Source organism: Staurois parvus, unplaced genomic scaffold (genome assembly GCF_062004578.1).
Source record: "Staurois parvus isolate SC_StPar_1 unplaced genomic scaffold, SC_StPar_1.0 ptg000165l, whole genome shotgun sequence".
Classification (NCBI taxonomy): domain Eukaryota; kingdom Metazoa; phylum Chordata; class Amphibia; order Anura; family Ranidae; genus Staurois; species Staurois parvus.
Window position 1 is genome coordinate 19,594,976 of NW_028317961.1, and position 17,722 is coordinate 19,612,697.

Here is a 17,722-nt window from a genome sequence, read left to right on the forward strand (position 1 = left end):
CTCCTTGTACCTTGCCTGCCCGTTTGCTACCGACCCGGCCTGCCCGACTACGTTTAGTATTGTTCTTATTGTGATCTGTTGGAGGTTTGGTTTGTTTGCACTGTGTTTATGTATTGTTTAGTCTTTAATAAATTGTATTGTTTACTATACCTGAAGCCTGCGTTTCCCTGTGTCAGTCCACACATCTCTGGTCATACCTGGAGCCCTGACACAGGTCCATAAATATTGGACATTGACACAATTCTAACATTTTTGGCTCTATACACAACCACAATGAATTTGAAATGAAATAAACAAGATGTGCTTTAACTTCAGACTATCAGCTTTAATTTGAGGGTATTAACATCCAAATCAGGTGACCGGTGTAGGAATTACAGTTTGCATATGTGCCTCCCACTTGTTAAGGGACAAATAGTAATGGGACAGAATAATAATCATAAATCAAACTTTCACTTTTTAATACTTGGTTGCAAATCCTTTGCAGTCAATTACAGCCTGAAGTCTGGAATGCATAGACATCACCAGACGCTGGGTTTCATCCCTGGTGATGCTCTGCCAGGCCTCTACTGCAACTGTCTTCAGTTCCTGCTTGTTCTTGGGGCATTTTCCCTTCAGTTTTGTCTTCACCAAGTGAAATGCATGCTCAATCGGATTCAGGTCAGGTGATTGACTTGGCCATTGCATAACATTCCACTTCTTTCCCTTAAAAAACTCTTTGGTTGCTTTTGCAGTATGCTTTTGGTCATTGTCCATCTGCACTGTGAAGCGGCGTCCACTGAGTTCTGAAGCATTTGGCTGAATATGAGCAGATAATATTGCCCGAAACACTTCAGAATTCATCCTGCTGCTTTTGTCAGCAGTCACATCATCAATAAATACAAGAGAACCAGTTCCATTGGAAGCCATACATGCCCATACTCTTCTCTTCCCATCACTCTAGTACAAGTTGATCTTGGTCTCATCTGTCCATAGAATGTTGTTCCAGAACTGTGAAGGCTTTTTTAGATGTCGTTTGGCAAACTCTAATCTGGCCTTCCTATTTTTGAGGCTCACCAATGGTTTACAGCTTGTGGTGAACCCTCTGTATTCACTCTGGTGAAGTCTTCTCTTGATTGTTGACTTTGACACACATACACCTACCTCCTGGAGAGTGTTCTTGATCTGGCCAACTGTTGTGAAGGGTGATTACTTTACCAGGGAAAGAATTCTTCGGTCATCCACCACAGTTGTTTTCCGTGGTCTTCCGGGTCTTTTGGTGTTGCTGAGCTCACCAGTGCGTTCTTCTTTTTAAGAATGTTCCAAACAGTTGTTTTGGCCACGCCTAATGTTTTTGCTATCTTTCTGATGGGTTGGTTTTGTTTTTTCAGCCTAATGATGGCTTGCTTCTCTGATCGTGACAGCTCTTTGGATCTCATCTTGAGAGTTGACAGCAACAGATTCCAAATGCAAATAGCACACTTGAAATGAACTCTGGACTTTTTATCTGCTCATTGTAATTGGGATAATGAGGGAATAACACACACCTGGCTATGGAACAGCTGAGAAGCCAACTGTCCCATTACTTTTGGTCCCTTAACAAGTGGGAGGCACATATGCAAACTGTTGTAATTCCTACACCGTTCACCTGATTTGGATGTAAATACCCTCAAATTAAAGCTGACAGTCTGCAGTTAAAGCACATCTTGTTCGTTTCATTTCAAATCCATTGTGGTGGTGTATAGAGCCAAAAATGTTAGAATTATGTAGATGTCCCAATATTTATGGACCTGACTGTGTATATATATATACATATATACACATACACACACGCACACACACATATATATATATATATATATACACACGCACACACTGTCTTTTTTCCAAACAGTTTTTAGTTTGTTTACTTTTTTTGGAACTTTATCCAGTTGGAAATGTAAATAGAAATTGTTTATGTCCCCACTATTCTTTCTTGCTTTCAATAATATTGTCAGGATTTATGCACAGACATACATGTACAGGTTATAGAAATGTATCATACCTGAGTTTTGGAGGATTTTCTCAATCAGAGTTCTGAATGCAACCAAGACTTGTTGGGCTTCTATATTTCCTCCTTCTCCAATGTATTTAGCCATTTCTAGTGGAATGTGTTTTTTAAATGCTAGCGTGTAGTATGCATCACTCTCATCCATACTTTTTGGCTCAATTGTTTGGTAACTCTCAAATGTAAATTTCAGCATGATGTCAAATTCATTTGGTCTTGATATCTGGAGAGAAAAAAAAGGTAGGTCTTTTATTTTCAATGTTTACTTTTTAAAGTATAATAAAAGGCAAAAAAAACCTTATTTTTAGATTAAGTGGAGAGGAGAGATGAGAACACCAGTCAGGTTTTTTTTTTTTTTTTTTTTGCTGCCCATGCCCTTGTCAAAGATTCGGACTATCATTTTGTCCTGTGTGTTCAGTTTCCTCATTGTTTAGGAAAATCCATTTTGGGACCTGAAGCCTAGAGATTTCTTAGAGATCTGGGTTAGATGAAATCTTTAGTCCAGGGTCCTGGTTTTCAGAACCATCAGAACACTAATTGGTCAGGTCTGTGCTAGGCTTTTTGTGGAGACCTGACCATGAGTCTGGGTTCCACTCTTCTCCACCAGTCCATGCGCAAGAGAGCAGCCAGAGGGGTGCATGTTTGCACTAGAATAGGCAGAGATCCAAGCCTGAGGGCCAGAGCAGCAAGGGTTTGCTAGCTATGCAGACAGTATTAGTAAGAAAATGGTCTGTGGGAGACAGACAAGGGCCTGAAGTGGAAGACCAGAGCTGCAATGCTGTATGTGTAAGTTGAATATCTATTTCTTGGCTAAAGGGAACTAGGACCCACTGATTGTGTTTTCAGGAACTTTTTTTTTAAAATAAATGTGGGCTAACAAGCCCTTTTACGGACAATATACTGTATGTCATGGATTGTACTCACTGCAACACTTGAGCTAGAAAACCCCAAACCTTACACCTGTTATCAACAAGAGCGAAAGTGAAACAAAATCCCAAATTTCGGGTTGTCACCAGAACTGAAATAGGAGGGGAAATCTTTCAACAAAGACATTTTAGTGACAGCCAGGGATTTCCTTTCATCTCTGGTTTTAGGACAGTAAAAATGATGGAAGCTTTTTCTACAATAATCCATTTTAATCCGGAGTTGTCCCCCGCAGTATATCCTTTTGGTCACTTGATGTTTGCAGTCTTTCAACCTACTTTCTGTGGACTGACGGGAGAGAATTTACTAAAATTGAAGCAAACAGAATCTGGAGCAGCTGCAGTGGTGTACTAAATGGGGTGTGGGGGGTGCAGACTTGACTGGGGGTGCTGAAGCCACCTGACTTATTTTGGAGTTGCCATTTTTTTCATCTTAGTGCCATGCATGTCAAATGTTTGCTGGCCGCAGCACCCCCCGGCCGAGTCGGTAACTGTTGCTTCAGTGACAGCTCTGAGGAAGTCTCCTCGTCTCTCCACTCACATGACGGCGTTGAGGACTTCCATTTACTATGAGCTCCCACCCAGTCTGCTGAATGCGTTTACGGAGAGGGGAGGATGTCTGTACTGAGGATTTTGTACTGGGGGGGAGCGATAATGGATGTCTGTACTTAGGATTCTTCAATTGGGTGGGGGAATGGGAGGGGTCTGTACTCTGGATTTTGTACTTGGGGGGAAATATCTGTGCTGAGGGTTCTGTACTTAGGGGGTTATGGGGGGTGTCTGTACTAAGGAGTCTGTACTGAGGAGTGTGGGGCAAGGAGGGTTGATTTAGGAATGTTAGGAGGAACAGCCTGTACTAAGAGGTTTGTGCTGAGGGTGTCTGTACTGAGGGGTCTGAGCAGGGAGGAGGTTGATATGTGCAGGGGAGGTTGGTCTGTACTCAGGGGGCTGTGTTGGGGGGGGGGTCTATGAGGAGTGGGGGGCAAGGAGGGGGGGGATTTACAAAATGATGAGAGGTCAATCTGTATTGAGTTTTGTGCTAGGGGGCCATCTGTGCAGAGGGGTCTGTACTAATGGTGGGGTTAGTCTGCGAAGAGGTGTCTGTGCTTGGGGGGGGGAATGATTTGCACTGGGAAGAGAAGGTCATTTTGGTTGAACTCTATAAAAGTAGCCTGTGTGTTCAGCACGTCTAACCCCTGCACTACAGACACTTGGTGGAATTTATCAAGACTGGGATAGCGGGAATCTGGAGCAGCTGTGCATGTCAGTTGGCTTCTACAGTATATTTCATTTTTATAGCGTAATGGAACAAGTTGATAGAACCTAATTGGTTGCCTTACACAACTGCACATTCTGGCTGATATCTGACAATCAATGTTAAATGGACTTGTTGCAATATTTTTCTATATCAGCAGAAGTCCCACTGTCCAAATCCAATGTCTGAGAGGGGAGGATTTCTCCATCCAACTCAACTGCATGGATGGAGGAATCAGTGTTTTTTTTTTTTCAGTCTGTGGGCTGAAAGAAAAAAAAAAAATTATCAATCTATGACCAGCTTTAGACATAGACAGTTTTGATGAGAGAAACTGGTTTGCAAATATACGCTCGTCAAGTTTGTACAGTATACTTCTTGCTACAGTTACTATGGTCCGTTAAACAATCACTAGGCATAAATACTCATTGGCCTCTTTATTAGGTACACCTGTTCAATTGCTTGGTAACACAAATTCCTATACAGTCAATCACATGGCAGCAACTCAAAGCATTTAGGCATCTAGATGTGGTGATGACTTTCTGACGTTCAAACCAAGCATTAGAATGAGGAAGAAAGGGGATTTAAGTGACTTTGAACATGGAATGGTTGTTGGTGCCAGACGGGCTGGTCTTAGTATTTCAAAAACTGCTGATCTATTTAGATTTTCACACACAGCCATCTCTAGGGTTTAGAGAATGGTCTGAAAAATAAACTATCCAGTGAGCGGCAGTTGTGTGGCTGAAAATGCCTTGTTGATGTCAGAGAATAGGCAGACTGGTTCGATATGAGAGAAAGGCAACAGTAACTCAAATAACCACTAATTACAACTAAGGTATGCAGAATACCATCTCTGAATGCACAACACATCGAACCTTGAAGCAGAAGAACACAATTGTGCCACTTCTGTCATCTAACAGGAAACAAAGGTTGCAATTCACACAGGCCACCAAAATTGGACAACAGAAGATTGGAAAAAAATGTTGCCTGGTCTGATGACTCAATTTCGGCTGCGACATTCAGATGGTAGGGTCAAAATCTGGCATAAACATGAAAGCATGAACACATTAGCTGTTCAGGCTGATGATGGTGGTGGGGGTGTAATCGTGTGGGGGATATTTTCTTGGCACATTTTGGGCCCTTAGTACCAATTTAGCATTGTTTAAATGCCATGGCCTACCTGAGTTTTGTTTGTGATCATGTCCATCCCTTTATGACTATAGTGTACCCATCTTCTGATGGCTACTTCCAGCAGAATAATGCACCATGTCACAAAGCTCAAATCATCTCAAACTGGTTTCTTGAACATGGCCATGTACTCCAATGGCCTCCACAGTTACCAAATCTCAATCCAATAGGGCACCTTTGAGATGTGGTGGAACGGGAGATTTGCATCATGGATGTGCAGTGGACAAATCTGTAGCAATTGTGTGATGCTATCGTGTCCATATGTACCAAAATGTCTGAGGAATGTTTCCAACATCTTGTTGAATCTCTATACCATGAAGAATTAAGGCAGTTCTGAAGGCAAAAGGGGTCCAACCCGATTCTAGCAGGGTGTGCCTAATAAAGTGGCCGAGTGAGGGTATATGTTCATGCAGAATTACAAGCAGCATTCATAGCTGTTATATGGGTGCCTTATTTTATGAATACCTTGTAATGAAGACTGAAAAATCCCTCCTGTATTTAGCAGTATTGTTTTCTTTTCCAAGTCACAAAAATATACATACGTTTGCCTAAATAAAGGTGCATTCTTTGCTTTTGGATTGTAGGAGGAATTCCAAACAGGGAAATGTGCCTCTATGCAAATATATATCCTTGTTAGAATTTAAAGCATTATTATTCCCAGAACCCAAAATTTAATATATTGTATCTTACCAATCCTTAAATGCTGTGGCTGCGTTACTTGTTTTTGGTGTTTTCCCTTTATTTTCACATTTCCAATCTTAAAGTGGAACTTAACCCCAGGCAATTCCACCGGAAGTTTAACTTCCCCACCTACAAACCGTTTGGGACAAGTCCCAGGTTCCAGGAGACCATTCACACAGTGCAGCATGCTGCCATGGAAAGCATAACATGATTTTCATATTTATATATATATCAATTCTTACAGCTGTTGGCACAAGACCTACAATCCTACATAAGAGATGGTACCCATGTATTGGAGTTACTGACCCCCTACAAGTGGGCACCCACCTATTGATGGGTATCTCTAGACATCAACTCATTACACACTTCAATCCATCACCAATTTGATTTAGAAGCCTTACAATATTTCTTATCTCTTGACCCAAATTGTAACCCAAGACAGCCACATTCATCTTAAAAGCTACAAATTTTTGCTTAATACATTATTATTTTACTTTTAAATGTGGAGTTCTACTTTCAAAAGGAACAGCTATGGGAGCAAGTTTTGCTCCTTCTTACAATAATTTAGCTATGAACTTCTGGGAAACCCATTACATATGGAACAACAATCACTATGCAGTCATTCTAATATTCTTTGGAAGATATATTGATGATGATATAATCCGAGATGGCCCAGCTACGCTGGTTAGCAAATTTGCTTATTACTGTACAAACCCCTACAGGCTCTCATTTACACATGTCCAAGACCCTAGTACTTTAGCTTTTGACATTTCCTTGAATATCCCCGGAAATCTACGGCAGGACTACAAGTCTAGGTTATAGAAGAGATGTCCAGACTGCTCCTTGAAGCTGAATGATTTCACAACTTGTGTGCCAGGGAGACTCTGGATTTACACCCTGTCACCAGAAGGCTTAAATGAAGATCTAAAAATTTCCATAATTTTATAATAACCAGGAACCTATAATGTCATATCTAAATCATTTAATTGTTTACACATTTCCCTAATTTAATTTTCATTTATTAAAGGATCATGTCTTTAAATATAATTTTAATCTTTTAATGGGGTGGCGTATGATTAGGGGTGGTGGACCTACAAATAGAGCAGGGAGTATGAACAGCACCATATATATTTTTTTCTCAAATATTAATTTTAACCGTTTATTTTATTTGTATTACACAGTGTACGTGCCCAGTGAAGTAGAAACGAGCCCTTTTAAAAGTTAATTTGTATCAATTTGGGACTATTTATTTAGGCTCTATCAATCCTCCATCAGGTTGAGATAGGAGCGTGCCTATTTAGGATAACTGCAGTACGCATGCTCAGGAAAAGTGTTGCATTACGCCTGGTGACATCATCACGATGCACTCCGCTCCAGCCCTCATTCTTAGATTGTTTGAAATATAAGGTTGTAAAGCCAGTGTAGACATAGACCTCATGCTCCAGGTCTGATCTCCCTGATTTATTCTTCCATTATGTCTTCTAGAACCCCTCCGGTTCATTCCTATCATCAGCGTTGGCAGTCGGAATTAGGGGGAACCCTGGATCAACAAGACCGGCAGCTCATGACCCAAACATTATCTAAATGTTCCAGGAATGTCATTATTCTTGAGAATGCCTATAAAATTCTATACCGATGGTACTATACGCCTGCTCGTCTAGCTAGCTTTATCCCTACCTATTCCCCGGTTTGTTTTCGAGGATGTCAACAATTGGGTACCATGGCACACATCTGGTGGACTTGCCCTAAGGTACGCAGGTTGTGGATTAGGGTATATGCCCTCCTCCGCACTATTCTTCATACAGACATTAAGCGTAATCCGTATGAAGCTCTTCTATTTAAACCGCTTGAGGGCCTTCTCCGCTCTGAACGGCAGCTGGCATCACATTTATTTATGGCAACTAAATTGACGATTGCAAGGGCTTGGAAAACTCCTGTCCTTAGCTTTGAGGCTGTCAAAAATCAGATGAACTTCATAATGGTCAATGAAAAACTGACGGCCATATTATTGGATACCAATACAAAATTTCTGCAGATATGGCGTCCTTGGCTGGATATAGCTCAGCCCTCGAGATTCGACCAGTCCCTTTTATCGATATGAGGATGAATTCTACTGTGATCCCCTCGGAGCCCTTCCCTCGCCCCCTTTTTTTTTTTTTTTTTTTGTGTGTGTGTTGTCCATGTCTCTCTACTATTTGTCTTTTTCTACTCTTCTGTCTACTCTGTCCTTAAGCATAATTTACGGATTGTACCTGCTGTTCTCTGCGCTGCATCCGTATGGCTATTTATGCAATCTAGATTTCTTTTTAAATTCTAGGTCATGAATATGTACTGTTTTTTTTTTTTTTTGATGTGGCCATTTCTCGGGCCTTTCCTGTTTATTATAATGTTGATGTAGCAATACTTCCCTTTGGAGTTTACATTATCATTGACCCACAAAGGTCTGTTACCCGTTCCCTCCCAATCTCCCTCCCCATCCCTTCCCTCAGGGCACCTATGTAAACTTTTCAGATTTTGCTTTTATCGATACATGCCTTGCACCAGCTTCCTTGCATTTATTGTAATATGTAACTGTTGGTCATTGAATTTTTGCTACGATTGTCTGTTCATCTTTGCTTATTATTCAATAAAGCTTTTTGTAAAAGAAATATAAGGTTGTGAAAAGACACTAATAATCTTGTGTCTGTTGGGGATTGTAGGAATAAATCCTTTTCAAGAGCCAGCTAAGAAAAATTAGTGTGACTATTTGATCACACAAAAGATACAAAATTCTGTTTCAAATAGAAAAAGAAATGTAGCTTAAAAAAAGTACAAGTTGGTTGTTCCTTGAATGCAAGAAAATGGAAAAAATTGACCGGTGCTTACCGAAATTTTCCTTTCCTGACGGGCTCCATGTCAGCACAGCTGGGGTAAGGGCCCCGTCCCCATGCTTCTAGGACCTAACTCATAAGTTTGAGCCCACCTGCAGCCTCAGTGTTCTGTAACTTGTCCTACCAAGCTGGGTGGGAATTGTGCTGACATGGAGCCTGTCAGGAAAGGAAAAGTACTTTAGGTATCTGTCATTCAATTTTCTGTTTTCCTGACAGCTTCATGTCAGAACAGCTGGGAACCAACTAGCCACAGAGGGGAGGAATAATGCTACACACTCCTCAATTCTGGCTAAAAAGCAGAAGCCAAACTCAACTGTCATTAAGACTGCTTCTATACAGTAATGAGCCATGAACTTGTATATACTGACCCCCAAGTAGCTGCCTTGCAGCTATCTGGGCACACTCGGCCTGCTGCCACTCACAAAGTCGAGACCCTTTGAGTGGCCAGTGAAGTGATGCCCCCTGGCACAGCCAACCCTTTCAACTTGTAGGAGGAGATGAGCTTCCCAACCAGCAGGCAATAATTTTGTTGGAAGCCATAAAATCATTACACTCTCTACCTGGAATGACAAACAAGTGCTCTGACTTCCTGATGCCAGATGTCGCTTTGATGTTAAATTTTAAAGCTTGACCCATATCTGATGGGCTAACTTCTTGGGTACTCATCAATAGGGATGTAGAAAGGACAACTTTCTGTGTGATATGGACTATGAAGGCTACTTTGGCACAATCATGATCATCAGCATGAGTATCACCCTATCCAGGATGAATGTAAAAGGGTTCTTTAAACCCCAGGGCCGCTAATATGTACAATTTTCTGGCTGATGTAATTGCCACCAGGAAAGCATTTTTCAGCAAGAGGTAACACAAGTGGCCATTCATTGAAGGCACCTAATGCAAAAGTCCAACGCCAATGGGAGATCCCACTTCACAAACAATCCCTTAGGTAGGTTTCAACAAAGTTGCAGCTTGAAGGACAGTATAACTGAGTGTTGGATGCCCATTGTATGCTGGTGAAGGAAGATAGCTGAAATATGGTCCCATAGCATACTTATGCATAAACCTAAATCAAGCCCCGCCTACAGAAACTTCAGAATGTGAGACTTGTGAAGAGCCCAGTGTAAAACCTTGATCAGCAGCAATCCTGTGAATTTGTCATATTTCACTATAGGTACTGTTAGTGCTGTTCTTCTTTGCTTTCATAAGAGTATTCAAACCTTTACAGAGCCCCCGAGATCTATTAGCTGCTGCCTCTCAAGACTCAAGCCATGAGCTTGAGCCTGTCAGGTGTTGGATGAATGTGACTTTGGAGAATCCAATCTTACCGGCAGAGGGAGTGAATCCTTGGCCCTCATTAGGAGGGGGGCATAGGGTACCAAGGCCCCTTCAACAAATCTGGGATCACAACCAAAACTATCACCTTCCTCTGCCCTGCCTCAGCAGGAAGCTGAGAATCAGAGGGAGAGGCAGAAAGGCATAAGCTGTCCTGGAGATCCACTCCGTGATCAGCACCTCCACCCCAATTGCTTGTTGATGCTGGACCCTGGAATAGAAAGCAACATGGTGTTGACCAAGGATGTGAACAGGTCTACCTTTGGAAGAGATTACCAAGCCTGTTAGTTCTCAAAAGACTTGTGGCGGTCTGGGCCATTCATTGTCATCCAGGATTGTCCTGGACAAATTGTTTGCCTAAAGATTCCTCCGACCAAGCACATGGGCAGCAGGTAGCTGCAGGGTATTTACTTGGGTCAACCCCAGAATCAGAGAAACTTCCTTCAGAAGGGAGACACTAGGTGCACTCTTGTTTTGCTGTCTAACTTCACCAGGATGAGGTCACTGAAGGCTAGGAGAGCCTGAAATTCAGTTCTTAATTCCTACTTTGCTGGTGCAAAGTACTGCACCACCAGCCGCTAGATCATCAGATGGGAATGAAATCACAGAAGATTCTGCTTCTCCAACTACAAGTTTTGGCTCACTTCCATACAGGGCGTAATCCATATCTTCTGACATAGGCCTTCTGACTGCTACCAGTCCAGAAACCCAACTTGATAGGGGTGAGAGTTCAACTGAGTCTACCTAACCTGCTGGATCTGAGACATGAAGCATGAAAGATCTCCCAAATATGTCCTGAAACGCTTGCCTTGAGTGACTGTGTCCATCACCAAAGCTGTACCCGTGTCCAAAGAGGAACCACCAAGTGACCATAAGACATGTATGGATGGCACAATTCCCAAAATACCAGAAAGCATCCTGATATGAAGCTCTTCGCTGACTTCTTGGATTATGTGCTGACTTTTTCTTTGACTCCCAGCCAGAAATGCAGAAGCTACCCTTTCTGGAGTGTGCGTGGAAATGGACTCTTGAACTTCAGTCTCTTTTACTCAACAGATATTCCTCTTGAAGCAGGAAGCCAAACTGACCACTATTAATTCAGACTTCACCTTCCAAGATCAAGAACAATGCAGTTATTGAATTATCTTCTAATGGTGAAGTCATGTATCTGGCCAATCCTATAAGGGACACACTGACCAAAGGGGTGATTCAAAACCCTTGACATCCTGCTGTGACAACATGCTTCAATCTATTAGAACAGGCACTTGATTCAGTCACCATAAAGGAATTGTCAAGCCGTCCTCTGGAGACACTTGAAATACTTCCAAAGCTTTGCTTCTAGTTAAAGGAATTTCATCAACCTTACAAAAGGAGGAATCAACAACCTGGACAAAGGTCGTCATCTTCTTGTTCAGAAGGGACTGATTGGCTTTAGAAGGCTCTGAGACCAGTTATAATTGCCCTAAAAGAAACACTGGACATTGCCAGAATAGGTGGCACTTGCGGAAGGTGAATTCAGCAATTCCTTTAGAGTGGCTTGACCACATGCCTAATTAATTGTGACAACTTGGTCACCATCTTAATCACTGTCAACTTAAAGCAGGAATCATACACTCATGTTCGTCCACATGTACTTTGGATGAATCTGGATTGATTTGACTGAGAAGGTTCTGAGACTGCTGATTGGCAGAATATATAACCCCTTCACAAGGTAAGTGGAAGCAACTCCTTTAGAATGTATTGACCACATAGTCAATCAATGTGATAAATTGTTGGTGTCAACTTCTTTATCCCTGGTTGCACGAACCAACAGGGCTCATACAGTCATGTTCACCTGAATCTTCTTTTGGAAGATTCTGAGGAGGATTGTTTGCCTGGAAGGCTAGGAGTCTGCTCATTGATAGAACAGAATTCTTTCAGTGAGTGGAAACATTCCTTCAGGGCCAGTTCACACTACATGCATTTCAGTTGCTTTTTCTCTGCATCCAAAATGCACAGAAAGTAGGTTATATGGTTAACAATGTCATAGTCCACAATAGTGCTTGCAGTTAGTGTGTTCCGGTTGCACAAAAAAAGAAAAAGTAGAACATGCTGCATTTTTTTTTTCTGCACAGAATTGCACTGGAACACAGTAAAATGCATCAACCACACTGGAATGCACCAAAAAAGCACTGGAACGCATATGCCCCTATTTAAATTGAAGACAAAGATGTGGAAAAATTAACTGGAATGCATCAAAAATGTGCATGCGGAAATGCATCCGGAACTCATCTGGACTGCGTTTCTATAGTGTGAACTGGCCCTCAAAGTGTATTAACCTCATGTGATAATATGTAAGGTGTCATCTTTATCTTTGGTTGCTCAAACAAAGCAGTGTTTATACATTAATGTCCGTTCACATTGTCCTCTGTGGAAACTCTGAAGAGGGATGCTTCGCCTTGGAAGACTAGGCAGCTTCTCATTGCTAAAGCAGATAACCCTTTCAAAGGAAAGTGGAAACCATTCCTTTATTGTATTGACAAGGTGTTTATTGAATGTGATATCCTGTTAGGTGTCATCTCTATCCCTGGCTGCTTAAACCAGCAGGATAGTCATGCTCGTCTGCATCTTCCTTTTTCATAGTCTTTAGAGGTTGTCTTGCCTGGCACAGCTATGAGACTTCTAATCACCAGAACATTAACCCTTTCACAGGGTGAGTGGAAACAACTCAAATAATTTAATGAAATAGAAAATAGCTTGCTTGGTAACAAACCCCAAAGGGTTAATCACTGCTAGAAGGATGCCAATACTTCAGCTTCCAACAATAGCCCTGAAGTCACCAGGTGGTTAATGAACCAAACCTTGCCTGCCAGAGAACAGGATATGATGAAAAGGTTAAGAAAAGCAACAAAAAGGTAGGAATCTGCATCAGAATTACAATAATATTCTGTAATGTACACAAACCATCCAAGGGAATTGTTGAGATCATAAAGACCTCTTTTTTTTGAGAAACTGGAGAGCACAAATATTTAAAAGGATGTCCTATACTCCAACAGGCAATGCTGGCTACAGTAGTCTTCCACAGGTGACTCCTCTACCTTCTCTGGGTATGCTGGTCTTTAGAGGGGGTTGGCATAATGGTATAATCATGGGCAGACTGACCATTTGAGCACTTGGGCACTGCCCGAGGGCCCAGGGTCAGTAGGGGGCCCCATGAAATGCCCCTGGTACACTTTTTTTTTCCATAGGCTTTTTTGAGTGTGGGCAAGGACACGGGCCCCATGATCCCCTATTGCCCAGGGGCCCCATGAGTTGTCAGTCCACCCCTGGGCACAATAGTAAAGCAAATATGAGAAGCCACCAACAGGTAATGCCATGTGTGAACAGAGAAAGCATTACTTTGTGCACCTGTTATGCAGAGTATGATCTGTGGAGGAGCTCAGGGTATGCACAGGGAACAAGGCACAACAATAGCCAGCAATGCAGCATTCATTTGGATACAAAGCATTTTTACATTTAGCTCACCCAACCTCCACCATCCGTCTGTAAACACTGTTACTGAGTGTGTGTTCATGCCTAGGGGAGACTCTGCTGGCACCACTACCCACTTCACGTGGACCTCAGACAAGGCTGTTAGCCATGATAAAAGCCACCCTAAGGACCAGCAGCAGAGCTCCCTGGATTATGGGTCATTTAGCCGGTACACCAGGGACCGCATCCAGCTGAAACCCACATGCATGAATGGATGACCGGCCAGGTAGTGGTGCACACCTAGGTCCTACACAATTTGAGGAAAAAAGAGGCACAGTGAGGCTGCAGGTGGGCTCAAATTTGTGAATTAGGTCCTGGAAGCATGGGAGGGGGGGGGGGGGTAGGTCCTTACCCAGCTTTGCTGACATGGAGCTGTCAGGAAAAATGTGTGCCTTCTTTGTGTTAAAGCATATGTGTGTTTGTATAAAGAATATAGCGAGCGCTAGTTAACGTATTATAAAGCCATTTTGCCGGCTATCGGCGCATGTGCAGTACATCGGCGCCATTTTGCCGTGGATCGCGATTGCTTATAATTGCATTCACTCTAGTGACATTGTATGCACATTGCGGTGCCATTTTCTTGACAGGAGAAGAGGCCTGAATACTTTATTCATGTGTCAGAAGGATAGAGATTATTGTATTCGTGCCGCAATGAAAAACTGGGTATATATACAGCGGATAGCTGTGCAAATAAGGATCTTAAAACCACATATAGAGGCCTATAAGGGAAAACCAATAACACCTTTATTAGCCTCAGGGGGTATAAATATAAGTATATAAAGATCTAAAAAATGCATAAATGTTAAAATATGCGTAACCCACCCATATGCACATATAAATGAATATGGTTTAGCCAACATTTGTAAAAATATGTGCATTTCAAATAATTACCTACATTAGCAGGGTATTATAAGTACCTCCATGGTGACATCAATTATTTTGGATGTCTAATTATATATACGTGATAGCCATTTGAGAAAATATAAATAGCAAGTATACAATAAATTTGAATATTAAAATAGAAGCAAAACATGGTCAGTAAAATATATAAGGTCAGTAAAACATACATAAAATAATGCGTTAAAATATCATAAGTGTATAAATAAAATAAATTAAAATAACCCATATCAGAATTGCAATGACAAGAACATATGTAATAAATACTATAAAATTAGCATAATGATATATTGGTAAAATCATCACTCTCTAGAGGGCCACATAATCTCAGAGCAATGACAATAAATAATATAGATGTATTGTGTACATAAAATGTATAAATAGCATATAAAATGTTCAAGAGTTCTTAATATATAAACGTATATTAACTATCGTCTATAAAGCAGTTTAAATCAAAATCAATGTTATGTCCGTTGGCATGTAAGGAACCAAGCTCATAAATCCACTTGGATTCTAGTTGTGACACAGCTCTTTTCTTATTTAGTCCTCTCCAATGTGCGTTTATGACCCCTATGCCCATGAATATAAATGAAGATGGGTCTTTATTGTGGTGGGTCTTATAATGAAGAGACAAAGAGTGGTCTTTATATCCCTTTTCAATATTAACATGTTCTTTTAAGCGATCTCTCAAACGTCTGGTTGTTCGTCCTATGTATTGTAAACGACATGGGCATTGTAATAAGTAGACCACATATCTACTAGTACATGTAATAAAATCTTCAATCTTGTGTATACTGCCCTTTGTTGTTGATTTAAAACATGTATATTTACTTGTGAATTTGCTATTTAAGCAGATCATACATTTTTTACACAGGTAAAAACCCTTCATGTTAGGAAAAAAAGGAACGTGTGGGAGGATCTGGAACATTAGGAGCTATTTTGTTCCTCAACGGTGTGGCTCTTCTAAAAGTGATTTCTGGTTTTTCTGGTAAGAGTTGTCTTAGTACTGGATCTGACATTAAAATCTTCCAATTATTTCTAATTATTTTGGTTACAGATTTATGTTGAATGGAATAATTAGTGATAAAAGGACAAATTCTTTTAGGCCTTTGGATGGCGTTATTATTCAACATCGTATCTCTATTGGAATTTCCAATATCCTTCCTAGCTTGATTAAGGATATTTTCATCATAACCCTTTTCAAGAAATTTTGTTTTGATGATGGTAGCTTGTTTTTGATATGTGTTGATGTCTGTACAATTATGTCTAATCCTGGAGAACTGTCCTTTTGGGATATTCTGTAACCATATAGGGTGATGGCAGCTATCCAGGGGAATGTAGCTGTTTCTATCGGTTTGTTTAAAATATGATTAGGGTCAGATCCAGGAAGTTGATATTATGTTGACTGTAGTTAAAAGTAAGTTTGATATTAAGTGTATTAAGATTCAGAGTAGTAAAAAAATTTAAAAGAGTTTGTTCATCACCATTCCATATGAGGAGGATGTCATCTATATATCGTCTATAAAAAGAGAGTTCAGGCCAATCTCTGGCATAAATAACATCCTCCTCCCATCCTGCCATAAAAAGGTTTGCTAAGCTGGGGGCAAACTTTGACCCCATAGCTACACCTTTAGTCTGTAAATAAAATTGGTTATTAAACCAGAAGTAATTTCTTGTCGTTGCAAAATCTAAAAGTGATAAGATAAAATCTTTCTGTAAATCGGGCATATCACTAAAATCATTTAAAAAGAACTTAACTGCCTCCATACCGTCTGAATGGTTTATACTTGTGTATAAAGATGTCACATCCGCTGGGACTAAAAATGTGGATGAACTTGTGGTTATGTCATTAACATCTTGGAGAACTTGTTTTGTATCTTTTAGATACGCTGGGGTTTTGGTCACAAGCGGTTGTAGAAAGTGATCTATATATTTTCCTATTCTTGCAGTCATATTTTCCTATTCTTGACCCGATGCCACTTATAATTGGCCTTCCTGGGGGGTTAAGAGGGTCTTTATGTACTTTAGGTAGTATATATAGAACAGAGAGTTTTGGTGCTGTAGGACAAAGGAACATTTTCTCTTTTTTATTTATGATTTTATCATTATAACCATTTTGTATGATTGATTTTAGTTTTTTTTATATTGTCCTAACGGATTTTTGGGTAGTGGTAAGTATGTGCTTCTGTCACTTAGAATATTGTAGACCTTTTTCACATAATCCATTTTATTTAGGACCACTACTCCACCACCTTTGTCCGCTGGGCGTATTACAAGATCCTTTCTCTCTAACAAGGAATCAATGGCTTTTTTGTTTGGATCGTATTTGCTAATCCCTTGTGTGTGTTTGTGGCCTTTGTCCTGTGAGCTAAAATGGCTCCCAAACTCAGCAGCTTAAAAAGCTTTTAACAAAAAAAAATGTGGGCTCATTAACGGCTCCCTTTTTTACCTCCCTCTCTGAACTAGTTATGCGGGTTGTCAGCAAGTAACTTGAGTTAAGACATCTCAAGACACCTAGCTAATTAACATGACCAGCAAGAGGGAGTTGGGAGAGGTGAGGAAGGTTCTAGTGTTACATAGCATAATTGAGCTGTCCAGTTAAATGTGATTGAACATTGAAAGAAGAAATGCATAACCTCTCAATCCATTAAATTAAATCATAACAAGCTATACATTAAATCGGAAGAAAGGATCAACTTAAAGCCATCAATCCTATCTAAACTACCTTTCTAAAGTTATCGACTTCAGACACAAATAATTCACACCTGTTATTACTTTAGCTCAAAACCTTACTCATTCACACCCAATTAGAACGACATATTTTGGCCAGGCATATTGTCATGCCTTTAGCAATTTGTTCTTTGTTAATTAGGCATTATTAGTATGTTTTATCAGTTTGTAATTCTCTGTTCATTGTGTAACTGCTCCATCTAGTGGCTGTTTGTATACACTGCATCTTTTCACAGTAGAAGTTTGACCCATTTCAGCTTCCATACCTTGTAGCCTATGAACTCTGATTACATCATCAGCCATGCTCATAGCAGCC

General features: G+C 40.7%; 1 protein-coding gene across 2 annotated transcripts in view; it reads right to left on the reverse strand.

Moving 5' to 3' along the window:
- LOC149462939 (cyclic GMP-AMP synthase-like) overlaps positions 1 to 17,722 on the reverse strand; it is an 87,807-nt gene that overhangs the window by 61,982 nt on the left and 8,103 nt on the right. For both annotated transcript variants that reach the window (XM_089676285.1, XM_089676284.1), the window contains exon 2: positions 2,021 to 2,246. In XM_089676285.1, coding sequence (XP_089532411.1) covers positions 2,021 to 2,246 — 226 coding nt within the window. The remainder of the gene's footprint in view (positions 1 to 2,020; positions 2,247 to 17,722) is intronic.